The 22,753-nt window shown below is 40.5% G+C and overlaps 1 protein-coding gene and 1 pseudogene across 2 annotated transcripts; one reads left to right on the top strand and one right to left on the bottom strand.

The window, feature by feature from the left end:
* Positions 1-1,498: 1,498 nt before the first annotated feature.
* HNRNPU (heterogeneous nuclear ribonucleoprotein U) lies at positions 1,499-10,998 on the bottom strand. 2 transcript variants are annotated; one of them, XM_061160215.1, is made up of 14 exons: positions 10,073-10,998; positions 9,115-9,226; positions 8,956-9,029; positions 6,886-7,025; positions 6,225-6,324; positions 5,760-5,872; positions 5,184-5,447; positions 4,910-5,029; positions 4,448-4,576; positions 4,193-4,361; positions 3,697-3,951; positions 3,259-3,443; positions 2,826-2,897; positions 1,499-2,346 (listed from the first exon to the last, which is right to left on the bottom strand). In XM_061160215.1, the coding sequence occupies exons 1-14, from the start codon at positions 10,761-10,763 to the stop codon at positions 2,293-2,295; spliced, it is 2,478 nt and encodes an 825-aa protein (XP_061016198.1). In that variant the 5' UTR covers positions 10,764-10,998; the 3' UTR covers positions 1,499-2,292. The 2 variants fall into 2 exon arrangements, with proteins under 2 accessions (XP_061016198.1, XP_061016200.1); XM_061160217.1 differs by having other exon boundaries at positions 10,130-10,998.
* A 4,558-nt stretch (positions 10,999-15,556) lies between these two features.
* Positions 15,557-15,980, top strand: LOC133069596 (keratin-associated protein 3-3-like; annotated as a pseudogene).
* Positions 15,981-22,753: the final 6,773 nt, after the last annotated feature.

Below are 22,753 nucleotides of genomic sequence, written 5' to 3'. Positions count from 1 at the left end.
AACTTGGCATCAACTTTTTCTCTTGCTTGCTATATGGTGCACTCCCTCTTAATTTCTTATATATTCTCTAGGTTTGTTTCATTTCATACAAATGCAGACATTAACAGTAACAATAATTCTGACCTTGAAACTGCTTCTTAAAACCTAACATTTTCTATCAACATTTTTTATCTCTCTTCCCCAAAGTTTCTGTGCTACACAGGCAACAAGCCTACAGAATTGTCCCCTGGCCATCACTCTCCCATTGCAATGATTAAGAGTAGCAAAATACACAATTTTGAACTACAAAGTATATCCAAGGTTTTTCAATAGTATTTAAAACATTTAGGACACCTAAATACTGATTAGCAACAAAGCTTCCTTTTTCCCCCTGGACAAGGCTATGCAATCCTACTAATACTGATGCATCCTGAAAAGTAGGCTCATGCAGATAGTTGCAATTGCTAAAAAGACAAAAACCCTTGAGACACTATCTTATACTGGTAAGTATTCCTATGGTAAGTGTGTTATAACCAAAACACTCTCAACAGAAGCTACACCATCATCTGAAACTCAACTCCAGCTCATCTTTCAGCAAGAAAAATTTCTAGTTAAAAATCTGACTTAAAATGGCTAAAACAAAAATCTAGGCAGGCAGAAAATTAAACCAACCTGTACTTACCAGAGGAAACCTGTAACACCAACGAAACACTAAGCTCATGTCAAGTTTTAGTTCTACAGTTTGACTCCTGATTCCTCACCGTAAGTGAGGGTCCTTTACAAGATTAAGTGTTCTGTGCAAACCCAATAAAATTACAATTAGGGGATCTAATGTTATCACATAACTACAGTTAAGTTAGCAGTGTTGTGTAGTATTGACTGGCTTGCATGATGGCTTCTAAAAGCATCTGTTCCCAGAGTTTCATGTATTATATAGATGTATATATAATTATCAGTTGAGGACAGCCATTAGCATTTTGTAAAGATGGTAAACTGAGTGTTAACTTCTCCCAGCCAGTACCTTTTCCCCTCATTAAATGTTTAAAGTCATCTGGGGGGAGGGGAAGGGAAGAGTTCAACTTCGTAATTTTAAGTCAATTGTCAATATACATTTAAGTTTTTAAAACCTAAATGTTCCAAGTGCAGAGTAAAGAATAAGCTGTCCAGAAAGCACACACTTAAATTTTCTCCTCTTGGGAGTTTCATAAAGGGATTTTGAACCTTGATGGCGAGAATCCCAAAACAAGAGTAAAATGAATTCTTTTTATTGCAAACAAACGTCTAAATTAATTTCTCCACCCACTTTCTTTAGAAAGAAAAAGAAATCAGCAGGCTAAGGAGATACCCATTCAAGAACTGACATGATTAAAAATTAAGATATAAATGGGTGACTCACAATTTCATTAGCTTACAAAGATGGTGGAGTTAACTACTACAAGCACACTAGTTATACAGTATTTTGTGGGAGAAGGGCATACAGACATAGCTAACTTCATATAGATCCCATTAGACAACTGGATTTACAACAAGTTTTTTTAATAAGAAATGGGCAAAGCCAGCTTTCTTTTCAGAATCAAAATGCAGAACAAATGGAAAAATTATGGTACTTAAACCTTCACAAGTTTGAGCCTCCACAAATAATGCAACCAAGTTTTACATTTTTTAACAGCCCTTCTACATACACTCCATCTTCTCTATCTTAGTTCCAAATTTTATCTTCATTCCCAAATATGCCAATTCCATTGTTACTTAAAAAGAAAGAGCCTTCCCAGTTACTGTCAAAAACTACTATTTAGCTTACCCCTCCACTACTCAGCAAACTACAGAGAGGATGGAGTGTAATATGAGCAGTACAGAGTCTTATGCAATTCATGAGGACCACTAAGTCCTTACATGAATCTGGTTGCTAACATTTCTATTATATTGTGACAATGACTCCCGACTGTTATCTCTGTGAGAAATGGGGGGGAGTAAATTCTTAATAAAAGACACCAGGTACAAAGCAACATTTTACTTTTGTTGTGATAAAAAAAAAAAGTCACATTTTACAGATAAAATGTAGAACCCTGAAATACTGACACATTCTCTTATCGTGCACAATGCTGAGGTTCTCTTACGATTCACTTTAAAACTGCAATTAAAAATGTACAAAAAAGAAAAGAAAAAAAAAAATCAACCCACAAAGCTTCTAAAAAAGGAACCCGCAGGCACTTCCTCTTGTGGAATGTTTAAAAAGTTAGCCTACTAAAGAAAACAGTCGACTTCTTGTGAAGGTTTTGGAGAAATATGTATCAGTTCGTTTTATTTGGGTATTCAATAATATCCTTGGTGATAATGCTGACTCCATGGCTTCTGACCCCAGAATTGCTGTAAGAGAAAATTTTTTTTTTAAAGAAAAAACATCAATAAGCCACTCAAATTGCTTTTAGGAAATGACAATCTAATTCAGAGTAATTGCTGGAAACAAATTTATACCTGTCATTCCTCTGATTTATCAAGCCAGATTTAGTTAGTATTAACATCCCATTACCAATACACATTACAAAAGGAAACACATTACGACTTCGGTTAGTTTATACAATTAAAGCTATCAGTAAAAAAAAAAAAAAAAAAAAACGTATGAATTAATTATTACTTTATTAAAAAATGTTAAGTTACAGCAAACTCCAATCTATCTCGCCTTCAAAAGATAGTATACAGCTACAACTGCAATACAACTCACAGCTTGCCCTGTAATACTTATTTATAAACACTTCAATCCCTGGACAAGATCTTTTTTCAAGATTGATTCTTATGAACTCAAAATACAATTAAATGCACATAAAAACATGTAAGGAATTACTTACACCCTGCTGCCACTGGTTGTAGCCCTGAGATTGATTTTTGTAGCCACGATTGTTTCCTCGTCCTCTGAAGTTCTACAAAAAAGAAAAAAATCTTTAAAGAACTCAGAACACAAGTTAGGTTTATCTAAGGGGCAGGAGGGAAAGAGGGGACACAGCTGCAGAAATGGATGGATGGGCAGTCAGCCATTAACCTGAACACTGCTGGGTTTCCTTTCAGGTGATTAAAACTTACTCACTAGGAGACATCACACCTGACTTGCTCCTATTAACAGTTCACACACCTAAAAATTAACATTAATGAATTTTACACATTTTATCATAATTATGCATATACACTGTGTTCTTAACTCTTCAGTGAAGCTGCCCATCCTATTTAACCTCTCACACGAAGTTATATGGAGAATCAGTGTCTGCAGAGATCTTCAGTGATCACCTGGTTGTAGTTCCCTCTGTTAGGCATTCCACCTCTGTTGTAGTTCCCTCTGTTTGAATAACCGCCTCGGCTGGGAAAGACAGGGCCACGAGGATATGGATAGCCAATTCCACCACTTCCGCCACCACCACCACCTCGCTGTGGCATGTTGCCCCTCCTGTTATATCCACCACGATTCCCAGGAGCTAAAAAACAAGAAATTTAATAGTGTGTTACCTTATTTACATGAGACTTAGGGTTCTTTTGGACCATTCCTTCATCTTAGGAGAAAAATGTTTAACCGTTCAACACAACCTAGATATGCTTACTAAGACAGCTAAGATAATGCAGATCAAAAGCTTCTTATGTTAAATTCAGCTAAGTAATAATCTAGACCCCAAACTAGAAGTTTACCATTTGTTTCAACCTTGGACCAAATAATATTCAAAATTAACTTGCCTCCTCCTCTGAAATTTCCACCACGCATATTGAATCCACCACGTCCTCTATGCCCACCGCCTCTGTTAAACTGGTTCTTGCCACTCTTATTTTTATTGCTCTTCTTTGAGCCTGTGTTCTGTTTCTTTTCCGGTGGAAGAGCCTTTTTGCTTTCTTCCTTATATTGCTCCAAAAGTTTCTGGGCTTCTTCCTTCTGAAGTTCAACATAGGTTATTTCATCAAAGCACTCAGCTACTTCTGGCAGAGTAAAGTTTCCTGCAAAGCATAAAAGCATATTAACCTACAAACCCACTACATACACATTCACAACCCTAAAGCCTACAATTCTCAATCAGCTGTAATTCTTGCAAAACACACAATACCTAGTCATATTTTAATCACATTTTCTTACAAACACAAGTTAAATAAAAATGTTCATTTACAGTTAATTTAAACGGTTATTACTGATATTAACAGACACAAATCACAGGCTATGTAACATAACAGAATGCCATGCCTTTCATTTTGAGAACTGCATGTTCTGGTAGGTCTTTCCCCTCTACTTCCGCCTTCTTCTGTGTTCTCTGCTTATAGTCTTCATCTTTTGGGCAAACTACAACAGCTTTTCGTTGGAAGCCTGCAAAGAGGCACATTTTTCTCCTCTGGGCAGCAGCAGACACATTTGTCTTTCAGAAAAAGAAAAAAAAAGTTTATAACCCCAAACATTAATTCTACAATTATCAGTTTTTTCAACTTCTAAGTTACAGCTTACCTGATCCAAAATGAAATTTCGCTTCTTACGGGCAGCAATCTCAATAAACTTTCCAAGACACTGTGGAGCTCTCTGCAACAGCGTGTTCAGCTTTCCAGTATCTGCCATTTGCTTCTTAAAACCTGCCACCTTTTTTTAAAATTGAAAAAAAATTTAAACATTGCCTTTCCTCAATGCTATAAGAAAGGACATTTTATCCTATGACTCCACCCAATGCCAATCAACTCATGTTTATCTAAACTGGATAACTGAGTTAAAAAAACTTCTACAGAAAATGGAGTTTAGTCACTGGAAGAAAAGCACTTTTACCTTACAGGTAAAGCACCTACTTACAAAACCATTTAACTGCCCAAACTCAAAATCTCTAAAATACTAAACAAAATGGATAAAAACAAAAAGATTACCTAGAATAAATACCTTCTAGTCTTTTTAAAATGCTGATATCAAGCCCATTTTACTTACCATCATTTTATCCATTATGGTGTTTGTTCCAAGAATGTTGTATTTACCAGGATTTTCTGCTGCATGTTTAGTAACCCAGGTAGTTTTTCCAGCTCCTGGCAAGCCAATCATCATAACCACCTACAATGCAAAGAATTCTTTAAATATTTTTTAATACACAAAAGCCCAGTTTACACATTTGAATTTTCACAGCCTTTTAATGAGAACAAGTACAGCAGTAAATTAAACAGAACTTTAGCCAAGCTTCAAAAAAATTTTTTTTCCAGTGACTTACTTCACAATCTTTCTTCTCTTCAGGCCCCTTTGGTCCTCTAACTCGATCCTCCAAGGGGACATTCTGGATAAAAGTATAGTCTTCAGGTATTGGAAAATATGGCTTTTCCTTCTGACCAAAATTAAATTCAACTGCACAGTTGTGGCACAGAACATGCGGGAAGAGTGGTCGTCCAGCAAGAACCTCCTTACTGATTTTGAAGGCAATGCCAAGATCTTGTCCATTCTTTGCATAAGACAGTTCTACTTCATCACTTTCAAAGTTCTAGTAATTGGAGAGAAAAATGAATGGGTTTTAATCTGCTTCTTGTAACACTTCTTAAAAAAAAAAAAAACCACCTAGGAGTAAAGCTTATCTTGTGGATATTTAGGTTATATGTTAAAATAGCTTGGTGTGAACAACTAAAACACCTATGTCCACAAACAGAAATTACTACTACCCAAAAAGACTAGATTTTCGGATCAACTTCATATTAAGTTTTCAGTCAAAATCAATCAGTAAATGAAAAGTTTGATATAACTAAAATAATCCTGTCTAATAACTTGCCATTTACATAGAAATTTAGCTATGACTTACAGCAAAACATGTAATCACATCATTTTCATCAAACTTCTCTCCGTAATCTTCAGTCTCACAGTTGCATGTTTTTATTCCTTTTAGAGAGTACCCATAAGAAAATTCTTCTTCACCTAAGAAAACGATTAACTTTCATTAAATCAAGTCTCTGAAACAATACACTGACCCATTATTTTTTCAAGATGTGGGGTTCAAGAATACACTATACTGACTTTATACTAAATATAAAAAGAGCTAGGTGGTTAGTTAACTAGTTGACAAATTACATGACATGATAACATTCTATTTGAACCATCAGCCATAAACCAAGTAAACTATAAAGAAAAGCTAAAATTTAACCTGTGCTCATGTTACTGTTATTCATCTCTAAAAAATAGGCCAAAAGTTTAGAATGCCTTCTAACTACTGAAATCAAACCCTAAATAAACACTCAAGAGTACCAAGATACTCAAATGGAAACTTTACCAAGCAACATTCCACTTGTGGTTAGTGACCACCCAATCCGAACTTCATGTATATCAATATCTTTCGTATATAAATGCCTCACTGGGATCTTCTCTGTAACCTGAAAGTCAAAGATAAACAAACTGTAAACCAAGGAAAATAAACCATTCAATCAACCCTGGTTTATTTCATTTGGGCAATGGGCTAATCCTTCTTCAGCTACTAAGTACAAAGACACACCAACTTTACTTCACACTCCCCCCAACATTTACAAGAACTTAAAATTTCAAGTTCTTATAACTTGAAACTGAAAATGTACTTGGTTGATTCACATTTAAAAGAAAATGTTGAAATTATACATTCTCATACTCAAAACCAACTTAAGTTTATTCTTTGACAAGTATTTCTCAGAACAAAAGCAGGAGCCTAACCAAATTTTTTTCCAATCCTTTGGTGGGCCTTTCAAGTGCCTGATAAAAAATGAACACCCTAAGTAAAAATTATGCTGGCTCTATCTACATGGCAACTTCTAATAAACATCTTCAACTACTATAAAACATAGGGTTAGTCCCTCTTGTAACCCACAAAAATTTGAAAAACATACAAGTTCCACTAATATCTAGTAACAGGCAAAAACCTCACAAAGCATAAGAAAAAAAGAACATCACAAAACTACTTTTACCTTCATCTCAAAACAGACTTTGCCTTTTGACACACCATAAGATGCCCTTCCTCCAGCCCACAGAAAAGCAAAACTCTCCATGGTAAGGGAAGAAGCACTGAGGCGATCTCTTGATATTTTAAAATGTAGATCACAATTATCTGCAATTATATCAAATACCGTATTATTTCTTTTGATATCCACTATAAACATCTGCTACGTAGACAAAGCTATTATTAAATTTTCACATATTTCTGAATGCTGCATACATTTTTGCAGATGCTGTTCTAAGTTTCAGTTTAAACCCCACTCCCACCAAGTCATTCTTGCCAAATTATGAACTGAAGTGTACACTACCTATGCAGCTAACAAATATCAAGGTTTAGTTTATGAGTATTTTAATTATACAAAATAATCAAGACAATGTGACATTTATACATACCTGCTCTGCTCTTTACCTTGATTTAGAGGCAAGCAGTAGAGGATAGCAGGAAATCAAAGTGAAGCATGCCAGACCAGGCAGAATTTACCAGTGCCACAATAAAACTGAAGCGAGGCCATGACCAAGTATTTTAAAGAGTATGAGCTGTTGATCCTCACTTTACAGGGGTTCTAGATCTTAAATTCTTTGCTAAAATTTGTTAAGGCAATCTGTCTATACAATACAAACCTGGTCATCAATGCTGTTACTACTACAGCATTTTAGGTCCCCTTTCCCCAGATTTACCTGTTAATACGAATGGGGGATTACACACTTTGGAGTAATCCAAATCCAAAACGACTTTAACCTAGCTACCTTTGGGTCACTGGCTCATTAGCATGCAACTTCTGAGTTCTCAGTGGAGGCAACACTAAATTAAGAAAGCTACTTTCTTAAGTTTTACTGGTGAGATGAAATTATACCTACAGTCTGGAATTCCTTACATAAGCTTTGCTCTTTACATTTCTCATAGAAATGTTCAATAGATTACACTTGAACCCAATAATGCACTTAAACTGGTATCCCTCCATGAGCTAGAAAGTCTTATAAAAGCATTATCTTCCTAAACCATTGCTTCGTATCTCGCCAATTTTAAGCAACTAAACTTTAAAACTAAACATAAAACATTCAACTACTCTTCCATACGCAGTTCTGTTAAAAAAAAAAAAAAAAAAAAGACTCCACTACGTTGACTATATGTAAACGGTATGTAATAAAAAGTCAAGACTTACATTTACACTACCATACACATCTAAATAAAATAGGTATTCCAAAACAGGAGAATCTAAGATTCAACTCCTTAGATCTACAAGACAGGATGACACCTTACCTCTAAGCAATTATTTCTACCCTTTTTTCTGTTTATCACAAAATTCTACTCTCTGATCAAAATACTAAATCAATGATTTTGTATGTATGTGAGAAAAATTAGGAATCTGACTGCCAAGGCCCATTTAGAGGTTTGCAATACTTCCTCATACTCAATTGCAACCCAACTGGGTAAAGTAGCAGTATTTACAGCGCTGTCATTGATACCATTCGCTGCTGAAGAAAGCTAGTGGCCCAGTGATAGCCCACTGCTGCTGCCCCAGGTCTTTGGAAGAAACCAACTTAGGTTAAAGCAGCAGCTACTGAACTGGAATTGAGAACAAAAGAGCAGTTATTGAGAAAGTAATATTACAATCTTTTAGAATAGGGAATATCGTGATGTGCTAATGGGAAAGTCATTAATAAATACTTAACTAGCCCAAGTAGCTCACTTAACATAATTCCACCAAAAAAAAAAAAAATGACATTACTTTTATTGTAGACCCTATAGGGACAAATTATAGTCTTACAAGTTTCTATTAGCTAGACAGTCAAATATTGACATTCATTTCACATTCCTACAAATGAAAATTTTAAAATCATACCAAAAAATAATCAAATTGTTAGAGCCTCTAAAACTATCAATACAACTGCTAGACTAAATTAAGTGACCAGAATCTGAATAAAAGCCACCATCTAATTTTAAAAGAACCGTTTACACACATTAAGTTTTCTAACATTTTGTAACCAGAAATCACATTTGATAACTGAGGGAGGAACGAGGGAGAAACAGCTTCACTTACAAGTGTCAAGACAAACCACTGTGTCGTCGAAGTGTTCATCTTCTTCTTCAACAGGTGGCTGAGGAGATTTGGCTCTGAAAAGACAGAATTGTCTCCTGATACAACTTTCCCCACCAAAGAATAATGAACATGTGACAAAACTAGGTTAGCATCCTCTACCTGCTATACTTGTTCTCTTCAATGTACTCAAAATAGCCACGGCCATGATCTTCTCGAGGTCTTTTAACACCTCTTTTTTTATCTCCGCCTTTCTGTTCTGTTTTGCCGTCTCCTACAACACACACGACACCGCTGTGTAAGATACCACGGCACGCCGCCACAACAAACAGAAAATCCCTTTCTTGTTGGAGGTTCCCTAAAGCTCCACTTGTACATTGTCGTGATTTCAATCAATGACTCACTTGCGAATTCAAACAACAATCTGCTTGGAACCGGTTTGGAGTCAGTGACGCAGTCTAAGGACATTGCTAATTTTGCCAGTCCACTCGAATATTCCAGAAAACTAATGAAAATTTAGCGCGGCCCAGGCCCGGCGCCCACGTGTACCCCAGAGAGAGTTCAGGAAAGGGGGAGGGGCCGAAGCGCCCCGCCCGCACTCCCCTCCCCCCACCCGGGCCCGCGCTCCCCGCGGCCGCATTGTACTGCTCGCCGCGGGCCCCGCCCGGCGCCGCCCCGCCCGCCGGAAGTGACGTAACGCCGAGCCCGGCGCGCCTTGCACAATACCGCGGCCCGGAGCCGCCACGGCGCGCCGCCGGGGCCCCGGGCCGCCCCTCCCCCCGAGACATGTGCCCGCACCGCGCGCACGCAGCGCGACGGCGCCTCCGCGGCTCCTCCCCCTCCAGCGGCAGCTGCAGCCTCCCCCCTCCCCACCCCGGCTCTCCAGCCACATAATGGAGGCGCCGCCACCGCCGTCACACACCGAGCCGAGGCCTCACGCCTAATCCGGGATTCCCCACGCCCCGCCCGCCCCCCTCCAGCAGTCCCCAGCCCCCAGGGGTGCTCCCTCCCGCGGCGGGTTTCCTCCCTCCCCCCCCCCTGCGGGGCTCCGGCAGGCCTGGGCACGGTCCCCACCCCGCGCGGGCCTCCCGCCGCGCGCAGCCAACCACGCAGCACTCACCCGCCGCCGGAGCCCCGGGGCGACCGCCGCCTCCGCCGCCTTCCGCCTTCTTCTTACCTCCCGCCTGCTGCTGGCCCTGCCTCGCCCCGGGCGGCGCCACCGTCACCGCGAACAGCGACGTGGGGCCGCTGCTCTTCCCCGCGGCCTCCTTGGCGGCCCCGCGCTGCTGCTGGGGTTGTTGCTGCGGCGCCGCCGGCGGTTGAGGCTGCTGCTCCCCGTGCCCGTTCTCGTCGCCCGCGCCTTCCTCCTCTTCTCCGAGCTCATCCTCCCCTTCTTGGAAGCCCTGGTCGTCGCCGTTCTCGTCCTCCGAGGCGGCCTCTTCCTCCTCCATCGGGCCCGAGTCGGCCGCCCCCGCGGCGCCGTTCTCCTCCCCGAGCTCCATCTGGTCGCCATCCAAGGCGGCGATCCCTTCCTCCTCCTCCTCCTCTTCCTCCTCGTCGTCGTCGCCGCCGGCCGCGGCCTCCTGCTCGAGGCCTGCTCCCGAGCGCCCGGCGGAATCCCCGCCCAGGTCTAGGCTGCCGTTCCCGGGCTCCATGGCGGGGCGGCCCCCGGCCTCCTCGTCGTCCAGCGCGGCCTGGAGACGCTCCATGAGCTCGGCCTTGAGGCCCTTGTCGGACAGGCGCCGCTTCTTGAGCTCCTCCTTCAGCTCCGACACCTTCAGCTTTTTCACATTAACAGGCGAGGAACTCATGGTGAGGCCCCGATTCACCGCTAGGCGCTGGCTCAAACTCGGCTCCGCTCACTCGGCCACTGGCGGCGGCTGCGGCTGCTCCTTGGCCCGGGCGGCGGCTGCGGCTGCGGCTGGAGGTGGGTTCGTGCTGCAGAGCGGATCCGCCTGGTGTCGAACGGCGCCAATTCCTTTCACCGAGTTCGCGAGGGAGACGCGGAGACTCGCCTGGCGCGAGCGAGCACGCAACGTCCTCTCGCAGGGGCGGCACCGCGCACGTAATATAGCCGCCCCGCCTCTGCGCCGGTGGAGCGCCCGCGCTCGCCCCGCCCCGCCCCGCCTGAGCGGCGGGCCGGGAGCGCGGCGCCGCGCACTGCGCTTCCAATTGGGGCCGAGCTAATGGAGGAGGTGGAAACCGCCTTCAGTTAAACCGACCGGCTGCAGCCTCTATTGGCCTTTCCAGCACTTTGGTGGCAGTATTCGTTTATGCTCTTTGCTTTCCGGCCAGGAGGCTGGCTTCTACCCAAATGCTTTCATCCTCAACTTGGTATTTTCAGCTGGAATCAGCCACCTCTTCTTCCATTTTAGATTTATCTTATCTGTTTCTCCAGCTGTTTGCTTAGAACTCCTTAAAATTTTGATTTGATTTGTACAAGCTGACAGTCTTGCGCAGGGGATTTTCTTCTGCTTAATAATTGGTTTAATTTTCCTAAATCCTAACTTGGGAGTTGAATTTTAGACTCAGGAAGGGCCTTTTTTTTGTCTCCCATGACCTCTGATGCAGGGTTTAGGAGATCATGTTTGTTTTTGAAGAGTGTCCTCCACTCCATACTGCAAAGCGGACTTTACAGGCCTTGTCATGGTACTAATAGCCAAAGAAGTTAGCCTCAGAATTGCATTTCTGTGTTTTCTTTGTATCTACCAAGAAGGCAAACCTCCTGTAAGATTTATTCTGTCCAATTTAGGACCTGGTCATGCAGTTATGCAATCTCTTTAACTAACAGTGAGGATAAGACCCCCAGCTAGGTCACACACTTTGGTTCTATTCCTATGGCTATACCTTTGGCAAAACTATGCCAAAGCGCTAATAAAAGCTTATGAAAAAATAAAAGGCTGTGATTTTGTGAAAAGAAAAATAACTGTCACTCTCAAAGAGAAATTTATTTTGGTGTGTCTTAGAAGTTTAATTTTTCCTTTTATTAAATGAGAGATGAGTGAATGTTCTTCCAGTTTTCCAGAATTTAAATATGTGATAAGAGATGAATGTCTTAAACCCCGGAGAATCTGCACAGTGGCTAGCCAGTGGTCTAGTCTAGTCTAAGGTCAGCTATATTGCTTGGTGCTTTAGCTGGCACAAGGCTGCCCCAATTTTAATTCAAAATTTAGAAAAATACACATTTAACTTTCTCCCATAGTATGGTTTAACTGATTAATAAACTTTATTTTTAAAGTTCTCTTCAATGGCTTTTAAGAATCTTGTATTTTACAGTGCAGTCATATATGAAGATGAAATATTAACATTTGTGAAATGATTTGAGTTGAAATTAATGGATTATGTATAGTACTAGTAATTCTCAGTTCAAGCTGATGGAGGCAGAAGGGATAGCACCCAAAATAGGAAGTTCCAAACAGTGCCAAAAACTCGTTTTAGCCTTTGGTTATAATATCCTTAGAGCTTACAAACAAGTGGCAAACTGAAATTTGAACTTTTCAGGTTCTTTGCCCTTGTTCAAAATGGGAAAAGAATTACAGGGGGGCTTCCATGTTCACAAAATAAGTAATTAGTCCCCCAATGAATCAGAATTAAATATGGTAATTATGGTGGTCATTTTTGTGTCCTTAGATATGACTTACATGTTTAAATGTTACCAACATGAAAGCAATTTCTGTTTAACTGGGAAAAACTAAATTGTTAAAATAAAGTTCATATACCTAAATATCAATTTATAACAATTATTCTTGGTATGTTAATTGTAAAAATAAACATGAAATATAACTTTAGATACTCCTTGGAAGAAAAGTTATGACCAACTTAGCATATTAAAAAGCAGAGACATTACTTTGCCAACAAAGGTCCATCTAGTCAAGGCTATGGTTTTTCCAGTAGTTATGTATGGATATGACAGTTGGACTATAAAGAAAGCTGAGTGCCAAAGAATTGATGCTTTTGAACTGTGGTGCTGGAGAAGACTCTTTTTTTTTTTTTGGAGAAGACTCTTGAGAGTCCTTTGGACTGCAAGGAGATCCAACCAGTCCATCCTAAAGGAGATCAGTCCTGGGTGTTCATTGGAAGGCCTGATGTTGAAGTTGAAACTCCAATACTTCAGCCACCTGGTGCGAAGAACTGACTCATTTGAAAAGACCCTGATGCTGGGAAAGATTGAGTTCAGGAGGAGAAGGGGACGACAGAGGTTGAGATGGTTGGATGGCATCACTGACTCAATGGACTTGAGTTTGGGTAAACTCCGGGAGTTGGTGATGGACAGGGAGGCCTGGCGTGCTGCAGTCCATGGGGTCGCAAAGAGTTGGACACGACTGAGCAACTGAACTGAATAACTTTAGATGGGCGTGAGAAATCTTCATGGCTTTGTCTCCAAGAGCTTTGTATCACAAAGATCATCTTCAGTCTGCTCATTACATGGCCCAAGAACCCAGGTCCTCCTCCCACCCCAGGCTTCTTTCATTACACTGGGCCTTCCGAGACAACATTCAACAGAAAAACTGTTTTTATAAATGCTTAACGGGGCTTTCCTGGTGGCTCAGAGGTAAAGAACCAGCCTGCCAATGCAGCACACAGGGGTTCAGTCCCTGGGTTGGGAAGATCCCCTGGAGAAGGAAATGGCAACCCACTCCAGTGTTCTTGCCTGGGAAATCCCATAGACAGAGGGGCTTGGGGGCTACAGTAAACGGGGTTGCAAAGAATCAGACACGAGTTATCAACTAGACAACAACAACAAATGCTCAAAGAGCCATCATCTTGCTGTTTGTCCTTTTTACAAGCAATATTTTATTTTACCACTTGAAAATACAAATAGTGACTTCACTTTCCTAATAGTTTTTCTTCTTATGTTTTTAATGCTGTCATGATTGTCCTGTTCTACAGAGACCAGTAAAAGTACAGATCACTTTCTCTAAATTGCTGAGGGATCTGTCAAAAATTTGATATTCCCCCTTTTTGAAATCCTGGAGACCACCAAGAATACAGAGTGGAAGAGAGGGTAAATTAATTTCAACAGTAAAAAGAAAAAAATGATTAGTGAATAGCCCATAGGTAATAAATCTATGACAGGGCATTACAGAGTTAGGGTGCTCAGAATATGTAGCTTACATTTTGAAGTTGAAACAAAGGCACATACCTGGATGTTATAGTTTGTCATACAGTTCACCCAGCAAATATTTTTTAGCACCTTCTCTTAAGCACTAGGAATACAGCAGTGAACTATGTAATTATGCCTTCATTCTCTTAGGGACAATTAGCCAATAAATTAAAATAGACGCAAAGAGTCGGACACGACTGAGAGACTGAACTGAACTGAATAAGTATGGCCGGGAAATGTAAAACAGGAGAGGGGCAAGGTGTGCTGGGGTTGGGGGAGTTTTTCAGTTATAAATGGGGTAGTCTGGGGAGCCTGAGCAGTAAGGTAATATTTGAGTAAATATCTCAAAGAGGTGGAGGGAACAGTAAGTAGTCCTGAAGGGGAAGATAGGCAGGGAGTTGAGGGGAGGTACAGATTGCCAGCAGCCTTGTCAGTGGCTTGTAAGGACTTTGGCTTCTGCCTCCAGTGAGAAGGAAGATACTGAAGGGTTGTTACTAGTGAGGAGATAAGAACTGGCAGGACTGCTAGATTCAATGGACTCAAGATGCTATTTCATGTACGTCTTTTTTTTTTTTTTTTTTTTTTTTGGTATAGAAAATCAATGCCAGTTTAATAAAAGAAGCAAGAAACACACTGAGATACATTTGTCAATCTTCTTACAAAATGTGAGAAGTTACAAGTACCTACAAATTACTAATTATTAACAGTACACTTTCATATAGACTAACAGAAATGCACAGTAGGAAGGGAGGATGTTTCAAATTCCGGTTAAAAATACAGCCATAAATATCAGACAGACAAGGGCTGCAGTCCCAGTTAGATAGCATAGTGGCTGTGTGATCTTGCGCAAGCTATTTATCTCTCTGTGCCTGAGAGTATTTACATCTAAAATGATACCCGCCTCATGAGGTTGTTGGGAAAATGCATTGAGATAGTATAAATTCTGAGGACAGGGCTGGAAGCACAGTAAGAGTTAAGTATATGTTAGTCTTCATTAGCTACTTTGAGCAATTCAATAAGCTTAAGAAAATCTGGAGTTGGATTGCTAAAATCTTATTTAGGAAATTATACATATTGTATAAATTGTCAATGAATTGTTCACAGTGAAATGTCAGTCTGGGAAAAAAAAGAAGTCTGTATAGGAGAGTGCAGGCTTTGCTTCTAGGCATGGCACTGTTACTGTAACCAGTTGGGGGACCTTTGGCAAATTGCACCGTCTCTCTGGATGTTTGTTTCCTCATCTATAAACGAAGCAGAGCAGACTGGAAGATTCGTAGAGTCCCTCTAGGGTGAAACTTCTGTGAATCTCCTGTTTGCTGACTCCACACTGTCCATGGAGGAGCACTATTTAAACTTTGAAATATTGATTATTCATATTCAAGTTTTACTTGTTACATTCGAAACTTTGCATTAGAGTCTTGAAGCATTTCATAATTAATTAGTAGACATGAGATTTAAACTAGTGTCTCACAGCTTTTAAATTTTAAGTGGTACAAAATATTCTCATTTATATGGAAAAACTCAAACGAGCTTTTTGGCCAACCCAATACTTTCTTGGATACCGCAACAGGCTAAGAGGTTTAAAGTAAAGGGTTTCTCCAAAAGCAAACCAGATTCCCACCGCCATGGCTTTCTGTGCTTCCCATTACTGCTGCAGTGTCCCCACTGGTACCGACACCACCATCTGCTCCTCTGATAAACGCTGCCCATGTGGACTCAGCCTGCCCAGCACCTGCCCACACACAGTTTGGTTAGCGGAGCCAACCTGCTGTGACAGCTGCCCCCCACCATGCTACATTCCTTGACCCTGTGTGCCCACCTGCTTCCTACTCCACCCTCCCAGCCCACCCTAAGCCTGGAGACCGTCAACCTCGCAAGCTTCACTCAGCCCTAGGATGAGCCCTCCATCCCAAGCTGCTGCTGACCGATGGCTGCCTCCCTCAGTGTCTGGTGATAATATGGAAGCTATCTCTTCAGCATTCACTTGACTCAGTATATTTATTATGTATAGAGGCAGACCAGATGGCCTAGATATGGACAACCTACCATTCATCTTAATGGAAAGAAAATCAAGAAATTTGTTATGGCTATTTGGCTGAGTGTCATTTGGTTCATTTGGGCAGGTAACTATCATCTATTATCAAAGGTATTGAAATCTTATCAGACCTCAGATTGTATTTTCTTGGTCATGGTGCTTCCTAGATCCCATTTCTTTTTCTATTTTTTTTAGATCCCATTTCTTATACTAAGTATTTTCATGGAGAAAAATGCAATTTCTTGATGAGTTTTTCAATAAACTTTATTTCTGTGACAACAAATAAGTAAGTGGTTTCTGTAGGAACTATCTTGTCTTTAATGTTATGAAGCTGTCTTCACACTCATTATATAATGTCTGTAGAATAAAATGTGCCCATTAGAAACCTGCAGAAAAACTGGAATCATGTAGTTCATAGTAAAATATGAGGGTTTTTCTGATAAATATTTACCAGGTGAAGAGTGATTAACATTTAGCAAAACTCATTTAACACGGAGGCAGGATGAGCAATGAGGAGTTTATAGAAAGTGCACACCATTATACCTTACCAGTGACTGGTCAGTATCACAGTACCTAATTTAAAAAGAGGAAGAAAATATTTGAACCATCCTGAACCACAGTCAAGAATGCATGAAAAGACTAAAGCGATTATGACCTCATAAGTTCCCACCTTCTACCTGTGATGTGATTGTCTATTTTGAAGTTTGTCTCAGTTCCTTGAGGGCAGGGAGGGGAACTTGACTTTTCCAGCACGCGTGCAGTGTCTTCGCTCAACATTCATAGAGAGCAAGGCACTGCACTGGGGAACAAGGAAGGAGAGCTGAAATAAAAAATATCCCTTAAGAATGTGTGAACTGCACTGCAACCCTGACTTGAACTGAAGGATTCTTGACTTAAAAGAGAGTTATTGGGCTTCCCTGATGTCTCAGTGGTAAAGAATCTGCCTGCAGGAGACAGGGGTTTGATCCCTGATCCAGGAGCAACCAAGCCCGTGTGCCCCAACTACTGGGCCTGTGCTCTAGAGCCCAGGAAGCACAAATACTGAGCCCACGTGCCGCAGCTACTGAAGTCTGGGTGCCCCTAAAACCCATGCTCTGCAACAAGAGAAGCCACCACAATGAGAAGCCTGGGCCCTGCAACGAGAGAGTAGCCTCTGATCACCACAACTAGAGAATGCCCACATGCAGCAATGAAGACCCAGCACAGCCAAAAATAAATAAAAATTAAAAGAGAGAGAGAGTTATTAAAAAAATCATATAAAGGCTGTAATAATTTTATTCAGCAGAGTCTTCTTGGCATAACACTAGCACTTGTTAAATAAATAACAAGTAAATTTCTTTGCTAGCTCTACTTTCCACTTGGCAGTTAGTATTTTTTTGTGGACACCATATATTAGTGAATACCATCAGAGATCCTAAAGTCTTAGAACTACTAAACAGATTTTTTTATGGCCTGTAGATTTTACACGTCAAGGTCCCCTACCCTCTACATTGACAGTATACTGCGTGATTGCTTCCATCTAGTGAAGCAGGCTTGTGTTAACCAATTTTATACTCATGTTTAGCGGAGCCATACCCAAGGCTGTGTAGTCCATTTTTCTATTTTAATGCTCCATCTTTCCTTTTCCATTTCCTCATTAGATAGAAGCAACACAAATGTAGGGACATTATAGTCTCCATAATGCCAGCAATATTGCCAAGCACTAGATGCTCAGCAAATATTTTTACTTTATTTAGAAAGTGGTATTAAACTAATAAAGTCTTAAGACTCCACATACAAGCCCTATCAAAAAAGTGTAACCCAGAACATAACAGTTGAATATGATCTGGAAAAGTACATAGAGATGATACATAGGAGATTATTTACCAGTGTTAACCAATATAGTTGTCACAAGTAGCTAATTAAATTAAAATTAAAATTGAAAATTCAATCCCTCAATCACTTAACCACACTGCAAATATTCCGTAGCCATTGGTCTCATACTGGATAATGAAGAATGGAATATAGCCATCATCACAGAAAGTTCTTTGGGATACAGTTGTTCATAGACTGTTTTAAAAATACAATTTATACCCAGGGACCAACCCTAGTCTGCATATGGCTCAAGCCAGACTAAAGGGAAAGCTGGCCCCAGGAATCAGAGTGAAAGTGTGCATATATGCGTATGTATAAGTATATCATACATTTATAAATATATACATGAGTAGTAAACCTCCCAATTCATCCTTTGATCTACTTAATAAATATTTATTAAACACCTACTACATACCAAGTTCTATACTATGTTCAGGGAAAACACAGATGAATAACACGGTCCCCAACCTCCAGGAGTTTTGCAGCTTGGGGATAAAGACAAACTATAACCAGGATGCTATACTGGTACAGCTGTTTCATGGGGATTCAGCCATGCTGACCAACCACCAAGCTATAGGGTTCCCCACCCACAAATATTCACACATGCAAAAATGAAACAAAACCTCACATACTCCTTCAAGAGGTCAGTTGTATGACAAGTTAGCAGTAATTAGCAGTAATGGGCTTTCCTGGTGTCTCAGACAGTAAAGAACCTGCCTGCAGTGCAAAAGACCTGGGTTTGTTCCCTGGGTCGAGACGATCCCCTGGAGAAGGGAAGAACTACTCACCACAGTGTTCTTGCCTGAAGAATTCCATGGACAGAGGATCTTGGCAGGCTACCGTCCATGGGGTCACAGAGTCAGACACAACTGTGTGACTAACACTTTCACTTTTTTTTTCATCCTATATCATATTCATTATTTTATATACTGCCTATTATTTGCAGATTTCTGCCAGCTGATAAGTAAGTCTTTCACTAAAAACTGTCAGGAGAATAAATAAGCCTTGGGGATGTAAAATATAGCATGGCAACTACAGTTAATAATACTGTATTATATATTTGAAAGTAGCTAAAAGAGTAGAGGCTAAACATTCTCATCACGAGAAAAAAATGTTTTTTGTTAACTGTGTATGATGATGGATGTTAGCCAGACTTATTGCGGTGATCATTTTGAATATAAATATCAAATATTTACCACTAATATCAAATCATGTTGTGCATTTGAAAGTAAAATTATGTCATATGTCAGCTATACCTCAATTTTTTAAAAAGCTGTCAGGAGTTTAGGGGGAAAAAATCAAACCGAAAGCACTTTCCGCACTGTCCTAATTGCCTAGATGCTATGTTTATACTCTCTGTTTATGTAACCTTTCTTCCTTTTCACTGTTTTCACTTTGGTCCACATAAGCACATTTGAGATGGGTCATCTTTTAAGTCTGCACTATTTTTCTTGATTCATTTATTTGTGATATCAACTGCCAGTTATTGAGTGCCTGGTTATGTACCAGTCACTGTACTGGGCATTTTATACAAAATATCTCTAATCCTCATAGTAATCTCATAATATGGCAATTATTTGTCTCAATTTATAGATATGGAAACTGAAAAACAGAGGGATTAAAGAACTTGATAAGGTCAGCAAGTGGTAAACTTAAGACATCAAATCAGGGGTGCCTGACTTCCATGCCAAACTCTTTCCTGCATCAGTAAGTTTGAAGCATTAGAGTTTCAAGTCAGAACTGACATGCTCTAATTCTAGCAAGATTTCATAGTGTACAGTATGTATACTATGTGTACACATAGTGTACAATATGTATACATTATGTACATTACAGTACAGTACAGGAAAAAGAGACAGGCAAACCAACAATTACATTACAAGAGTAGTATATTACAAAAGTGATGCAATAGTAGTGGGTATTGAGTTTGGAAAATGGAGCAAAGGGCTTCTTGGGGGATAAGACGCTTGAAAAAGCTGCATCTTCAAAAGCAAGAAGGTTGAAAGAGAAGGAAGGCCATTCCAGGCAGTAGGAACAGCCCCTGGAGATGCATAGAGATGAGAAGCATTCCTACAGCTGGAATTCAGTATGGCTGGAGCACAAAGTTTGGGGGAAGGGGGCAGAAACTAGGGCAGGAGTAAAAGCTGTTGTTGCTGTTTGGTTGCTAAGTCGTGTCTGACTCTTTTGCGACCCCAAGGACTGTAGCCTGCGGGGATCCTCTACCCGTGAGATTTCTCAGGCAAGAATATTGGCATGGGTTGTCATTTTCTTCTCCAAGGTAAAGGTAGGGAATGGTTATAAGGAACAAAGAGGCAGATTGAAAAGAACCCAGATCAGCTAGAAGCTGGAGCTTCATCCACTGATAAAGACGTGGGGGGTGAGAGCACTAAAGAATTTTGATCTGAGAAGTGGCATGATCAGGTCCAAATTTTAGAAAGATCATGTAAGTATTGAAAACTCATGTGGTTCCAAGTTGTGAGCATGAAATAATAAACGAATGAAGAGGATTCAAGGTTTAAGGAAAACTGCAGTCAAGATGAGACATGTAAGTGTCACTTGGTCTTTTGTCAGGGGCTCTTTGGGAATGACGAAAATCTCAGAGAACTGGAACAAAGGACTCATTTAAAGGACCGCCTGGGGACTTCCCTGGTGGTCCAGTGGTAAAGAATCTGCCTGCCAGTCAGGCGACAAGGGTTCAATCCCTGCTCAGGGAAGATTCCACATGCAGAGGGACAGCTAAGCCCATGTGCCACAACTACTGAAACCTGCGTGCCTAGAGCCCATGCTGGGCAAAGAGAAGCCCCCACAATGAGGAGCTTGCACACCGCAACTAGAGAGGAGCCCATCTTGCCACAACTAAAGAAAAGCCCTCACGTGGCCAGGAAGACCTAGTACAGTCAATAAATAAATAAATAAAAATATAAAATACGTATTACTCAAAATTGTAAAGCAATTTCCCACCAGTTAAAAGGTAAATCAATTTTTTTTTAAAAATTTAAAGTTAGACATCATCAGGAAGGTAAACTATAAGAAACATTGTTTTTCATTTGTATAGGTAAAGAACATCCTTGATGATGTAGATAACCAGTGCCAAAATGAGAAACTAGAAAAGAAAAACTAGTAAAACATCAAAAGGGAAGGAAAAATACGTTGGGTTATAGCAGAATCAGTGATGGGAAGAACATAAGTATGAAGTTGTAGCAATAATAGAGAGGCAGATGCTGAAGATACTTACAGAATATAAAAAGATGCGGATGTTTCTTTGGGTAAAGTTGGGAAATAAATCAGGTTTTATCTGAATTACGGGTAGATGATTGATATGATCTGGCCAAAATTTCAAAGGTCTCTGGTTACTTTCAATACATATGTATCAAAATAACTCTTCTGCTTAAGAGATCTAGTGTGGTTTCTGGTTACTTGACTAGATCTTATCTGATCATTGTGAATTAAGTAAAGAAAGGCTTCTAAGCACTGGAGGGATGGAGTTTTCATCACCAGAGATGGGAAAGTCAGTGAGTAGAGTAGGATGAAAATTAACTGGGTAAAATAATTTATCTATACATAAAAGTTAAAATGTTGAAATGCTCATAGGGTCATTGCTGTTATCATTGTTTAGTCCCTCAGGCGTGTCCAACTCTTTTGTGACCCTAGGACTGAATGGCCCGCCAGGCTCCTCCGTTCATTGAATTTCCCAGGCAAGAATACAGGAATGGGTTGCCATTTCCTTTTCCAGGGGATCTTCCCAACCCTGGTATCAGTTTGAAAAAATAAAAATATATATACAACCAGTGCTCTGGGACAACCCGGAAGGATGGGGTGGGGAGGGAGAAGGAAGAGGGGTTCAGGAGGGGGACACATGTACACCTGTGGTCGATCCAAGTCGATGTGTGGTGAAAACTGCCACAATATTGTTAAGTAATTAGCCTCCAATTAAAATAAATTAATTAATTTTTAAAAATGGGGGGGCAGCAGCTTGATGAAAATATATTTTTCCTTGCAATGGAAATATGGGAAGAATCAATTCTTTGTTTTACAAATTATTTCATTTTTAAAGTAATACTCTTCTAAAGTAATAAATACATGATTTGGAAAGTAAAAATAAAGAAAGAAATAAAGGGTCATTTTGGCCTGGTTGCTTAGCAGTAAAGAATCTGCCTGCAGTGCAGGAGATGGAGGAGATTCAGGTTCATTCCCTGTGTTGGGAAGATCCCCTGGAGAAGGAAATGGCAACCCACTCCAGTATTCTTGCCTGGAGAATCCCACGGACAGAGGAGCTTGGAGGGCTATAGTCCACGGGGTCACAAAGTGTCAGACATGACTGAGAGACTAAACAACAAAAACAGTAATGACCCTATGACTGTGAACTCTGTAACCATGTGGGAATAGGACTCAGGACTGCCACGTTATTCCATTTTTTTAAGGGACATTGGAAATTTTCATTTCTCTGTGACATTGCCTGAGTTCTGGAGGTGGCGGACACCATGCAGGCCGAAAAACCTGCATCTTTGTTCATCTGTTGGTAAGTCCTGCCTAGAGAGTCTTGAGGTGAACATGGGCGAGAAGATCAAGTAGGAGGCTATTTGGAGTAAAAACAGGTGAGAAGTGATGATGACCACTCTGACAAGGTCATATGGGTTTGTTTAGTTTTGAGAAGGGAAAGGAATGGTGAGGAAAGCTTATTTAACATTCTGAGGGTTTCCTTAAACCCCAGTGATATTTGTTTGGACTCTGACTTGACCACTCAGTCTAGGCAAATATAGGTATTGGGTTAATTTTCTAAACAATGCTGCCATTAGAATGGAGATGGA

This window comes from Dama dama, chromosome 14, assembly GCF_033118175.1.
Source record: "Dama dama isolate Ldn47 chromosome 14, ASM3311817v1, whole genome shotgun sequence".
Classification (NCBI taxonomy): domain Eukaryota; kingdom Metazoa; phylum Chordata; class Mammalia; order Artiodactyla; family Cervidae; genus Dama; species Dama dama.
Note: the sequence above shows the minus strand (reverse complement) of the source record. Positions and strands in the feature narration are given on the sequence as shown.

Excerpts from the sequence above, each read along its gene's own strand:
- HNRNPU (XM_061160215.1), bottom strand. The coding sequence starts at position 10,763 with ATGAGTTCCTCGCCTGTTAATGTGAAAAAGCTGAAGGTGTCGGAGCTG. Across the intron at positions 7,026-8,955 it reads AGTGGTTTGTCTTGACACTT|ATAATTGTGATCTACATTTT; the intron begins GTAAGTGAAGCT and ends ATATAATTGCAG. Across the intron at positions 2,347-2,825 it reads ACAACCAGTGGCAGCAGGGT|CAATTCTGGGGTCAGAAGCC; the intron begins GTAAGTAATTCC and ends TTTCTCTTACAG.